This window comes from Athalia rosae, chromosome 4 (genome assembly GCF_917208135.1).
Source record: "Athalia rosae chromosome 4, iyAthRosa1.1, whole genome shotgun sequence".
NCBI lineage: Eukaryota > Metazoa > Arthropoda > Insecta > Hymenoptera > Athaliidae > Athalia > Athalia rosae.
The window spans coordinates 7,276,725-7,290,177 of record NC_064029.1 but is presented as its reverse complement, the minus strand read 5'-3'; the positions used below and the strand labels follow the sequence as shown (position 1 = coordinate 7,290,177).

General features: G+C 42.3%; 1 protein-coding gene across 4 annotated transcripts in view; it reads right to left on the bottom strand.

The window, feature by feature from the left end:
* Nucleotides 1-398: 398 nt before the first annotated feature.
* Nucleotides 399-13,453, bottom strand: part of LOC105692668 (6-phosphofructo-2-kinase/fructose-2,6-bisphosphatase-like) — a 34,360-nt gene continuing 21,305 nt past the window's right edge. The window contains exons 1-7 of one of the 4 annotated variants that reach the window (XM_048654032.1): nucleotides 10,894-11,033; nucleotides 10,227-10,819; nucleotides 4,998-5,159; nucleotides 4,260-4,420; nucleotides 3,379-3,762; nucleotides 3,010-3,279; nucleotides 399-2,727 (exon numbers count right to left, since the gene is read on the bottom strand). In XM_048654032.1, coding sequence (XP_048509989.1) covers nucleotides 2,299-2,727; nucleotides 3,010-3,279; nucleotides 3,379-3,762; nucleotides 4,260-4,420; nucleotides 4,998-5,082 — 1,329 coding nt within the window. In that variant the 5' untranslated portion in view covers nucleotides 5,083-5,159; nucleotides 10,227-10,819; nucleotides 10,894-11,033 and the 3' untranslated portion in view covers nucleotides 399-2,298. Of the gene's footprint in view, nucleotides 2,728-3,009; nucleotides 3,280-3,378; nucleotides 3,763-4,259; nucleotides 4,421-4,997; nucleotides 5,160-7,059; nucleotides 10,186-10,226; nucleotides 10,820-10,893; nucleotides 13,269-13,453 lie in introns of those variants that run through there. The other 3 variants (XM_012411995.3, XM_012411996.3, XM_025747219.2) reach the window with 3 other exon arrangements.

Below are 13,453 nucleotides of genomic sequence, written 5' to 3'. Positions count from 1 at the left end.
TTTTTTGTCGTACAGACTCTTGAATAAGTGCCGTTCATGACATCATTTGTTATCGAGTAACGCCGAAGGGATAAACTAATGAGTTTGCCTTGAGGAAATAATGCATCTTACAGCAGGATACCGTAGCATATAATGGCGGATGCATTGGCTCGTGAGGAAAGTCAGCAACCCGCTTATCTGCAATTTTTCATTTCCACTGCACAATTACGAGAATGTCTGCGGTGATCTGCTCCCAATGCATTGAACAGCAATAAATTGTATTCACGAAGACTTTATTATTCTCTACCTTATGTTCTAAGAATATAAACTTGTACCGGTGTTTGCTTTCCTGTATCGTGTGAATGGGGATATCGAAAATTCATTATTATTTTCAATTAATTATCGAGTCAACTATCGTGTCATCGTAAAAAAAGAAAATGTTTATTGGTATTCAACGTTATGTGATAAAAAATATTACATTTAAAATGATAAAGGTAGCCATGATAATATGTTACCTCGTTATTATGACAGCTATGCACAGCACGAATAATTTTTCATTATTTCTTAACTTCACTTCATTTTCCATCATTGCCTCGATCACCGTTGATCGCGATGACTAACGTCGACCTCTTCCCTCCATAATTCCGATGACATATTTCTAGTCATAAAATTTGCGTTAAACTTCACATCAAAATACATATAACAGTTGAAGTCAACGGAAATTTTTTTTCATCTTTATTATTATTCACTAACGTTAAACTGTTAGCTAAATATCTTATAACGTAATCAACAATTTTATCTCATCATAATAATAACTTTTCACTACTCTCTATATCCATCTTTTCGTAAAATATGCATATTAATTATGTGCATAGTACGCGTGTATCAGATTTAATATTATACGAAGATGTAATCTATAGGCTAACGAATTCACATACTATTACGCACTCAGCAGGCTGCTTATTATTCTTAATAGACGTAATAGTATAGCGTTCTATGTAAGTAGGTATGTATATATTTTCTAAAAAAAAAAAAATATATATATATATATCTATTGATGATTTTTTGCACTTTGCAGAAAAATACAATTCTTCCATCAATCGAATAATAATCGCGTGTAACGAGTCGGTCATCGACTGTATAATTTCTACAAATTTATGCCAAAGTAGAGAAATTTTCAACAAACAATCGTATTATCAGGTAATACACATCGCATATCTCCCGGCTTGAATACACATAATATCTATGCACTACGCTAATATTTTTCTTTGTATAGGCTGTTTCGTGAACCTGGGACTCGTATATAGCATCCCCTGTCTGAATCTAAATTGTGTAAATCCGTGTACACTTCGATATAATTATTTTTTCAGATAATTGTTACGTTAAACTTTGTTACAATAAGATCAGTTGTTTCTTTCTGTTTCTTCTTTGCCGTCAGATTTAATATTAAAATACAATCTATGAAATAATATATACCTATGTATTTGTATAAATTAAAACAGCGACATTCTAAGTACCATATACTGAAAAATGTAGAGGGCTCAGGCAGTGGGCACCGAAATACTGCCGTTCGAGTGATCAACGATTATCATATATTTGAAAATATCTTCAATTCAATTTGTACATAAAAACTATACGCTACCTTTTCCGTTTCGTAGCTCGCGGCAAAACAAGTCCCGACATATAGACACTCGATCCATTGAAAAAAAAAAAAAAAACCCGAATGCTGCGACCTTCGCGCAGTTTTTGGTATTCCGACTTAATTTTTCTTTTTTTTTTTTTTTCGATTTATTCAAGCGCAGTCATTAATGCTCGTCCAGTCTATTTGCTACCTTCGATTAACGCGCGTCTGGATCTGTCTTTTCCATTGAATCACAGTAAAACAAAAAAAAAAAAATTTCATTCCTCAACTTCAGAGCCTCGAAAACTATAGTTTTTCCATGAAAATTGATAGAGCTAACGATCTTTTTAGTCCCAGTTAGCCCAATTTCATAATTTAATTTCAACATTCGCAAAGTTTCCAATTTTCGAATACGATAAGAATCATGAAATTTTGGTTAAATATTTGAATAATATTACTCGCTATCGTTTACCCTGGTAATCTGGCTAGTCCAATCACCGTCTCGCGATATGGTTTCTATAAAAGGATGAACCTTGTAAAATATTTTCAACGAGTTTTAATACTATTCCAAAAATGATATAGCTTCTGATCCACGTTCATTTGTGAAACTCGTGTCAGAAATTCGCCAAAACTCAATCAACGTTAATTCAATATGAGTCCTGAGCGCCGATACCGTATTCAAAAATATTCTCCTCCTCTCAGTGCTGTTGTACGAGAGTTGGTCCAGTGGATGGATTCCTCCAAGGATCTGGATTGTCGAAGTGAGCCGGTACCGTAAGTAAAGCATCGTCAGCGGTTCTGTTGACGCTGCAATTTTTTGGCTTCACTCTGGTCGTGTTAACGCACTCGATGGGAAGTTTGAAGAATTCCAATTCATAGTTGTAACCACGACTCGTGATTTTAATGATGGTGTGCAGAGGTACCTCCATGTAGGGTAATTCCTCCGGTTTTTTATCCATAAAGTAACCGATAATGCAACGCAAAACTGCCTGGTGGGATACTACCAACATATTCGTAGCCTGCTGAAGGTCGGATAAAACTGGTTCAACCCGCTGCATTATATCCAGGTAGCTCTCGCCCCATGGATATCTGTAACGGAGCTTATCCTGGTCACGCCACGCAAACTCCTGGAAGGATTAGAAAAAAATAAGAACATTTATCACTCGCTGACCGTTGCAAGAGAAAGATATACACGCTGCATAAATATACATGTATCGCCAATGGGACAACTCTAGCCTTGTACGATCGACCTGTGTCTATAGATCATTATTTCAACACCGGTGCACAAAGAGAACTAGGTCGCGCAGTTTCAACAGTATATTATTCAGGATTTCATTTATCATTTTATAGACCGATAGCGAGAGAAGTTTCAAACGTTTGCTGCCACGCGGCAAGAAATTTTCTATTACCTGAGGATATTGTTCCTGCATTTCCTCGTACGAAAGTCCTTCGCATACACCAGCGTCGAGCTCGTTGAGTTCGGCAACGTGTTCTTGGGGAGCTTCAACGCCTCGAGCTGTTGCGATGGTCCTTCGAAGTCGGCTGGTCAGCACGCGAAGATCTGGTATATGAAGGCTGTTTATGCGGGACGCCAACGCCTGAGCGTATCGTTCGCCACGAGCGCTCAAAACCGCGTCCCCACCGATTTTACCGAGGACGTTGTACTCGCTCTCACCATGCTGGAAGTACCGGACGAATGACATGAGCTTTGTGAACTACTTTCCTCTCTCAGAAGAGAAGACAAAAAAAAGTTTCGAAACTTCGACGATTATGCTTACCCTGGAGAAGTACAAAGTGTGAGGCTGAACTCTGACGCTTCCAAGGTACCCCAAGATCTTCGTTTCGACGTGTCCGCTGACTCTGTGCGCCTTGATCTCCATGGTTCCCGTATCGACGGTGATCCTTGGCCAGGATTTTTCTTCCATTGGTTCGTAGGCCTGTTTGTAATGGGCGACTTTGAGGCGCAAGTCCTCCACTGCTGTGGCCTTGTCCATGTTCTTGTAATCCGCGCTGTGCGCGAGGATCTCCTGATAGTTTTGATCCAAGATTGCGGCATCCGAACAGACGCACTCGATGAAAAGTACTCGGTAACCAAGCTGACCGGAAAAGTAATCGAAGACCTCCGCACGTTGTTCGCGAGTCACCAAAGTCGCGTCCAAGATCTGAAAAATGTCGAGCGCTCACTTTAGCGATCAAAGCTTTCTCAGAAAATTCTCCGCTTGCCCCATCAGCGTTACAGAAGCTGGGGATCGGATTAATTGATCCTAAATTCCGTTTCCTCTCTTTCTAGGCGTAGTTTGACATTGCCAATTGTTCTGTTCCAATTTTTCCTTTGTTTACGAGCAGACTAGAAAATCCAGGAATTACATTCCACCGTAATTAAAGCTCGTCTCACAAGGTCGTATGAATCAAGTGAAATAACAAACACAACAGAGCTGTCTCTGCAGCTATAGCATAAGCACATCGTCGATACCATTCGATCTCTGACGTACTCCTCAGCAGTTTGCTTTCTTTCCACGCATTCGTTGGATTTTATAGGACACGGAAAAAATTGGCTCTCGGTGGATCGAACGAGCTTTACCACCCTCGTGTCGTGTTTCAAACAGTCTTAGAAGAAATTTGACCCGTACAATACGATAAGACGTGACCGTATACTCACAGCGACGCTGTTTCCCGAAGCCAGCCACGAGGCGCAGTCACGCATGGCATCTTTTTGGGCCAAAGAACGAAGAGCTACGTTTGCAGCGTGATCCGGTCTGAAGAGTTCATGAGATGCGTACATATCCAATCGTTTCTGACGATACACGCTGACTCGCATAACTAAAACAGAAAAGAAAAAAAAAAGAGGACTCAGTAAACATCGTGGAAGTTTTAAGTTGTATCTCGGAGGCTTTACGGTTGATTACGAGTCGGATCTGTAATTATCTTGTCTCTGCGTAAAGAACACGCATGCATATAGATCACTCGATTCACGTGAACAGCATGATTTTATCTCAATCGAAGCGACTAGAGAATTAGTCGTGTAACTTGTATCGAGAATTTTTCTGCCCCCTCTTTCTCTCGTCGTTTAACACGCGTTGCAAACTTCGAGAATCATTCACTGATCACCGAGCGAAAATCGCGACCGATCGTCACGGTGCAACCGACAGTTGTTACTTTTCTCGTACCGGGAAAAAATGACGTCACGCTCCTCGTCGAAGTGTTGGATTGGCAATTAATGAGAGGTAATTTCCAATTACGGGAAACTCCACGCGATTTGCAACGAGGGAAAGTTTTTCCGGTCCGCGGTTTTACCGATTTTGAGTCGGTAAGGGACGGGAATATTCGCATGTTGTACCGTATCTATTGCGATAGAGCAAAGATGCGCTTAATTATTCGTTCGCCGATCACAACCCACCTTTTGCAGACTCGCCGTTCCAGTTTAACCTCCTTGCAAGACAGTGGGCCACCTGAGTTTTACCCCTGGCAGGAAGACCAGCCATCGCGACGACCACCCCGGCAAATCTTCGGGGAGGTTTTGACTTGTTGCCATTTCTGACAACGGTGTCTTGCGTATTTTCTGCAATGGAGAAAAATGAAAAATATATAAATACGTCGAATCGATCGTCATTGTATAATCATCGCACACTGTTATTGTTGTTCAAATTCTAACGATATCGGTTAAAATTAAATCCCGATCGAATCTATAATATTATCGCGAGGATTATTTCACAAGATATATAAATTCTTATCGCAATATAATAACAGAGGCCACGCGTAAATAGTTTAATTGAAAGCTACTAAATATATAATTATTTATGCTTAACGATTCTATTTCGCAAGTTCTAATACTCGTGTGCCTGATGCAAGAGGTTACAAGACTCCATTAATTAGTTTTGCTTCAAGCCACTAATTTACCGCGCTTATATATAAGTCCATCATTAAATATTATTCATTTTTTCTGAATGGTCTTTTTTTTCCTTCTTCGCAACTTGAGATAATCTGTTGGTATTTTTCCCTGTTTGCAAATTTTGATGATTTTATTTCCACCTCATCAGGGATGGTAATTTTAAAGAGAATTTTATCAGCTCGATCCGAACGACCAACTGCATTCGATAAACGTCTTTGTTTGCCTTTTCCATGTATTGACGACGAGTAAATAAATGAGACAGCCAATAAATAGCTGTCCGAAAGTGACGGAGAGAAATAAATTACCATATCTGTACTTCGACCCTAAACTGTAGCAACGATACGATCATGGCGTCGACTTCGTCATTACTCTCGTCTTCGGCAAAAGTTCTCTGTAATTATAATTCATCTGTTGATCTGAGAATTACGTTGGCGCGAGCACGCTTCGAAATCAAGGCCTAATTATTCAATAGTTAGACGCTAAGTGCTAACTACATGTTTTCACGACTGCAGATGACGCGTGCCAAAGATTTCTATTGCGATCAGCAGCAACCGCAGCTGTTGATATTTTGCGTACGGTGAAGACAAATTGTTGTTTACCCGAGACCAGGCGATATATAGGTTTTATTTTCAACGAATTTTAAAGGGAAACTCAAATCACGAGGTAATTTTGTAGGCTTGATTTTCCGATCGGAGATAGCAATTTTTCTACCGACAAACGTCAACCTGGTAAAGGCGACTGTTGGTACGAAAAAAAAAGAAGAGACAATAAATGTAGACCAAGGATTGCAAGCCGTTCAGTCGATAGTTGAAATGCGGCTAATCCGCTTTATGGGGATTAAGGTATCTTGTTTTTAGCTTGAAACAAAAGGGGCGCCGATGAATCGTTCGTAAAATCGAATAAATTATGAATACTCGAAACGGAACGTAACGAGGACTTTGAAATTCAATTCGATAGCGTATCCCTTTTGCGAAAATAATTAGTTCCAGATATTATCTTTTTCCATTAGCCCTCAGTACATGAATCACTCGCTATGGGCGGAAAATGGAGGACCGAATTCTGTCCGTTATTCTCCCGTTAATACCTCATTAAGGGACTGTTCGATTTTGTGAACTTGCCACCGGTGATGATCGATCAGTTATTGTTCTTTCCATTAATCGTCGTAAAGAAGATTTATGTACAGCAAATTGTTGAACACCCAGTGCGTCACTGTGACGTATATTAAAATTTTTAACAATATATACACTTGAGATTACATCATAAATTTAGATCCACAATCAACAAGACGTGTTCTACTATCCAAGATAACCCCGCGGCTCATTTGACGCATGAAAACAAAATGAATAAAATAAAATCCGATCGATTTTAAAATATTAATTATTATGACTAGCCGATCGGAAGATCATAACGCGAAGAGAAGAATGGAAAAATTACTTGAACGTCATTGATCGTCGCGAATATTCCGCGAAAACTAGCGTCAACGGTTAAAAATAGGTGTCCTCAATTTTGAATGGAAACGTAATGAAACCTATTTATTTATTTTTTGTTTTTTTTTTCTAACCAAACTCACCCTTTTGACACATTCTATCTGTACAATTTTCCTGATCACACGACAACTCGACGGGTTATTAAATTATCGCGCACCAAATGTGTTAAGGATGAGACGAAAATTTTTAGAAGCTGTGATTCCTTCGAGTAATCCTAGCGAACTGCTGCACGAATTTTCCTTGCCAAAGTTTATAATTAGACGAAGATACCATAGGAACAAACTCGCGTGTGTGATATAAGCTTGTACTTCTGTACAAATATAGATATGATACGCACACCTATAGCATACTTTTAGACTAGATCTCGTTGGAAACGAGGGTCCTGACGTAACGAACGGCACAATTTCGCGTCGGCGATTCGCGGACGAACAAGTACGGGGTAACGTAACGAGTGACGTACACAGAAGAACGTATCGCGATTACTGTTATTATCGTCGGGTTGATCGAGAGAAAAAAAATTTCCGACAATTCGGAAAACGAAGTAACTGCGAAAAACTAGATTATGTAAGCAAAAGTCGGTTTCGATAGCTCACACCACGTCGAGAGGTAGTTGAGACGTGATATATTTGCAGAACGTTCAACCCTTATCTGGTAACGTGCTCGATCTGAATTTCTCATCGGTAGTTGGGAGAATTGTACAGGTGAAGGACGATCCCCGGGAACTCTTGAACACGAGAGGATCGAAAGATGTTCTATGTGGGACGTGTCGAGCTTTTTTCGATAACTTGCAGACGTGGATGTAGAGCATTTGTCAGTTCGATCGGAAGTTAGAAGACTTTGAATTCACAGAGCGATCGATGAGGCACCCGAGTTATCGGAATGGATTTGTTAGACCTACGTCCGCGACTGGCGTTGACACAGCTTTGTAGACTTTGTTTAGGTGTTCAGGTGGCTCGGGATGTGTGACGAGGTCTACATTGAATCACGTTCAATGTAGACCGTTGAAACGAAAATTCATGAAAACGATTGCGGGGAACTACAAACAATCGAACGTCATTCGGATAATCGGGTGTAAATATTTGTGTACGATGATTCGAGAATGCGGGAAACAAAAAACTGGTGGATCCATGACTAATCGTCGGAGACGCGTGATTTACGTTATCGTCGTTTAACGCTTAATTACTATTTTTTGTTCCCTGAAAAGTTTGTTCTTTCGATATGATCGGAACAAAAGAGCGAGCGTACCACGCGCCACGTAAGAAGATACCGGCGATATCGGATTCATATCTGTACCTCGACGAAGCTGGGAGAGCAATTTCTAACATCCATTTCCGCAATCCGGATGATCGAACATGTCGAGGCGGAAGTTTGTTCGATCGACTCGCAACGTCGCATGAAAATGGTCAAGGAATTGCATAAGCCATGTTCGAAAACTGGCCGTATCTTCGACTCTAGGTAGCCCGTGTACAGCTTATCGCGACGTACGTCTCGAAAATTGACGGACACCACATGGCGATTTCCTAACTTTTTTGTTTGCATTAAAACTTGGGAAGGTATATTTCCAAAACGAAATCGACGAGCTACGGCCAAAATTTAATCGACAGAGGCTGGAGGATAACGCGAGAGAAAATAGAAAAAAAATCAGTCGACTACAGTGATCGAGAACGATGTATGTTTCTTGTTTCTTGTTTTATTCAGATTTCTTAGCATTGTAATTGCGGGAAACCATATCAGGCAAGCGAGATATATGTCATTTCTGGTTTGAGGTTGCTATAAACGGACACCACGAGAGTTACGTTGGCTCGACTCGAGTCGAAGGCGAGCCTGCACTCGTTCATTGTCAAACCCGTGTAGGTGTGTGCGTCTAACGCATTGAGAATCGTTCTCCGATTGGTCGGTGGCGAGGGCGCGGTCCGTGCCGGTCACATTGTCTAAAAAAACTTTTGCAATTTCACGCACGCGTGCGAGAGAGAGAGAAATGAAAAAAAAATAAAGAGAAACCGCCACGCGCGCGTTTCGTTCAACTCGATCGGACCTCGCGGCTTATCGCGAAAGGCCGATTAAATAAGCGTACACACACACATATCTGTATATGACACAAGAATCGTCGAGGCTAGACGACCGCTCGCTGTTTCATAATCTCAATTGCCTCGAAAATACCACGAGGTAAAATTGTCAGCCGAAAGTTGCGACTACGCGACGACGATCGTATATACAAACAAGTCGAGATGGAGATGCAGTCGCAAAGGATTCTCTCGTCGTCGGCCAAGCCTCCGACTGTCGCGGAAGATTGACCATCTCTTTTTGCCCCACTGTACACATGCATCGTATTACGTACACAAGTATACGAAGCGGTGTCGTCGTGTGCGTCACCTCCGTGATTCGAATGTGAGAAGATTCCGCACAGCCGGGGATGAGCCGGGCAGAAAATGACGTGGAAAAAATAACGAGGACGTAAAAGAGCTTTTCTCGCCACCTGTGTTTGGTGAATTAAAATCGAACGACGAAGTTCGAGTTTCACTTCAGCGAAAAATCTATGAACTCTGACGTCCTCGGAGTTGTACGTGTGTTTCAAAGGTTGATTTTTCTTCTATTTTTTTTTCAGTCAAAGACCCCGAAATTCTAAAGATAGTACGACGAATGTACACCTCGAGTGTATAACGAAGTATGACCACGATAGCGATTCAATCGATCGCTTTCTCACGATTAATGTAACAATCAACCGCTGCACCCAACTGCAGCTCATATGCGACGCAGGTTTTTAATTAATTTTTGCCGAGTCCGCAGCTCGTCGCTATCGTTGAAGTAGAGTCGAGCTGAGCTCAGCAGTTGGATCACCTTCGTCAGAACACAATAATATTCGCATTCTAACGAATCAAAGAGGAAGGATCAGGTCAAACGGGGTTTCGCAAGCGCGATAATTCTCCTTCGATTTCTCAATCGTAATGCGACATAACATAAAACGTCTTGTAATTCACTCGACGGAATAGAATAAAACTTGGGATTTTCAACGCTGATGAAAATATTCCTAGACGAACGAAGCTACGGGTCTTTCGAAAAATCATCGAACGGTACGTTCCTGAACGCGTTGCATTAACGAAAGGCGACTCGCCGATAGGAGCAGCTGGTTCCTCGGAGTCTTTTTCTTTTTTCCTTTCCCCTCTTCGTTTTTTATAGTTTTTTTTTTTCTTTTTTTTTACTTCTCCTCCAGCTCCTCAGCCTCCCGCAAGCTGCACTATACCGTACGCACCTTATATTGCTGTGACATTGCCTCCTTCTCTAACCACTTGCATCTCATTTTCTCAGTTTCCATCTCTTTCTCTCGCCCCTTTAAGCCCCTCCACGACGGACTTGTTTACTCTATAAGACCCGACGAGCTATACGGTGTCCGAAGTCCCGGTTGCCGGCCAAGAAATTCAACACCCGACCGCACGAACGTTCATTTTGTATTCCCGATTTCAGGGCACAAGAGGCAACTTTTCTACGACGAACGAAAGCGCAATTGTTCAAAAAAACAAATCGAATCAAGTCTGAATTCGAGACGAAGATCGCCGAACGAAACGAAGGACGAGACTTCCATTTCCTGCGGGTACTCTAGCTATGTCATTTTACTGCGAAAATTCAACTCGACCATCTGGGTCGCTCGCATTCCTCTGCAGAGGGACCAGTCCGGAGTCGAAGATCTTCTTTCCGTATTTTAACGTATCGGGGTCGAGACGAAGCCTGGCAAGCATGCGGCCTTTCTTCCAAGTCTCTCGGATATATCCATCTACCAGATAGGTCAGGGACTCAGGTATCCGTATTGCGCACAAAAGCGTCCCTCACACAGACACAGGGGCATGCCTATAGGGGAGCAGAACGCGAAGGGGAGTACCTAACATCTATGGGTGAGAAGCGTTCGGATTCTTTCTTCTTACCTTTGTGCACCTCTTCGGGGCAGTTTTTGGACTCGACGCTTGGAGCCATGGTCTTTGTCGTTAGTCCTGCGACTGCGGAGGAATTCGCTACGACTCCCGCCGCCTCGTGAAGGATGCCGACGTGAAGGGCGAGTTTTCTGACCGCCAGGCAGTAACCAAATAATGGACCTGCCAAAAGATCCAGGCAAGCTGCTACCCAGGGCATAACAAGATCGCGATGTCCTCGACTCGGTGTAGCGGTAGCTGCAGCGGCGGACGGTGGTGATTTTTGTACGCCGATCGCAGTTAGAAACGAGATGTCTTTCAGCTCCGGATCGCCGCGGATATTTATCGCCGGGTTATCCGTTTTTGAACGTGGATGATGTCGACGGAAGTAAAGAAAGAAACGAGGAAAAATAAAAAAAAAAAGGCTCTAAGAAAATTTTGCACTTGAAATCTGGCAGCCCGGTGAGCGAGAACCCTCTACTGGGTCTCGGAATGGATCTGTTTTTTTTTATCACAGAAACTTCAATAGGGATGTGGGGATGATGAGGATTCGGCGCCGCTAAAGTTCTTCGGAAAAATGATCGCTACTTGTGTGACGAATAAAAGACAGTAAATCCTCCCTCATACCAATTTGCTTTATCGTTACTTCCGGAGCCAGTTTGCGAGCTTCTGATTCAGGCCTAAAGTAAGCCTTATTGTAGTACTGAATTCTTCGCGAACTAAGGGTATGATTGTTTTTTTTTGTTTATCTGGTTTACATAGTCACCGAACTAGTCAACCCAGTGTGTAACTCGAAGTGTCTTTGCGTTATGTCCTTTGGCGTAACGTTTTTTCGACTTTTTTTTTAATTTATTTCTAAATTTCGCTGCGCCGTCCGTTCGCGGACAGCTTCGTGTAGAAATAAGTGAAATCGCCGTATGCTTCTTGGCAGTTGGAGCACTCAACTATTTTTAACACTTTTGGTCTTCCTCACTTCTCGCCGTCGTTACGTCGGCCTAATTTTCGATCCTTTCTCTCCCTTATCTCCTTATCGTGGATGGAGTCGTCGAATTATCTTCGAATAAGTTTCGACTAGGATCGTGAATGCTTGAGACTATGGTCGACCTTTGTGTATTTACTTCATCGTTTATTCAACTGCTGGTGTATTTGAGCACCCTGTGCACATAGTCGGATATTCTTCGTCGAGCTCAAACCCTGGACTGTCCCGCGCGTCGCCCGCTTCTCCTTTTAGCATCGACCCGGTCGGACGGTCACCCCTCTTTTCCCCCCAGCGTCGCGGTGCCTGCCGTCGTGCCAACGCGGACCACGACGACTGCGCAACCGGCTACGCGGTATCCATGAAAAACTTTGGTTTACCATTTTGCCAGTTGCCACCGCCGTTTATTTATTTCTTGTTTGTTCGGAGATTTTTTTTCACGCCGGGAAACAGACGACATAATAAAATTGATAACAATGACGTTGTCGCATTCTGATATACCGATGCACGACACCGTTGCGACTCCGCATACACCGAAGGTTTATATCAAGATTCCTTCGTTTAACGACACGCCTAATGGCTAACGAGCGAGCGGCGTGTGCATCCGGAGTCCCGACCAATCCACGTCAAACTGCGATTGATAAGAACACGGCTTTTAAATAGAACACGCGAAGGTGGAATATCGGGAATCCGATAGCTGTTACGCTGCTAGAGATATCGTTCCGCTGCGAGAACGTGTCTTTCGCGGAATACTCGAACCGCCCGTGAAAACACATCCGTTAGTGGAAAGGTAGACGTTGCAGCTAAACACTCGACGAACTCAAAACAATCACACTAATTAACGCGCACCTGCGACCCACCAGATGTATAATTGCAGAGAAGAGCCCTGCACTGAAACGCAAAAACAATACTTGGAAATGGAAACTGCGGCGCATCAATTTTTTTTTTTTTTTTTTTATAAAAAACGCTGACGAATGTCGCGTAGACGCGGTTCGTCAATTATTCGTTCATGTGCATCTATAACGTTGTCTGGTCGACAGACGGTAGAAAATATGTCGGGTACGCGTGCTCCGATAATTATACGTATACCGTTATCGTCATTCGTCGTTAATTTTGAGCAAAGTAAGATAATCTAATCATTTCCTCGTGTAGCCATGAATTTCGAGAAATACGTGAAAACCAATTTTTCATTTGCGGTGATAAGATTTTCGAAAATATATCCACCCCATTTTAACGAACGGGGATTCGGTTCCGCTCTTTCCTTCACTGGCTGGATCTGCGCCGCGTTGATTTGGTAGGCAAATTTCTGACGTCATTTAGATTCATAAATTATTGCAGCTACCGTCTCAGGCGAAACCAATTCTATCAGAGTCACGAGAAACAGACAACAGGTCGAATTCGTGTTGGAAATCCTTTCAATCGGATCTCCTTCCATGTCGATTGTCGAACCGGAATCGGTTGCTAGACATCTTTTTTGAATATACTATACCTTCGAACCTCTTTTAACGAGCGGTTGTGCCAGCAGAGTTTCAAATCCTCGCCAATTACCGATATTTAGTAATGACTTTTTCACGAAGAGAGTGAAAAATAATCACAACA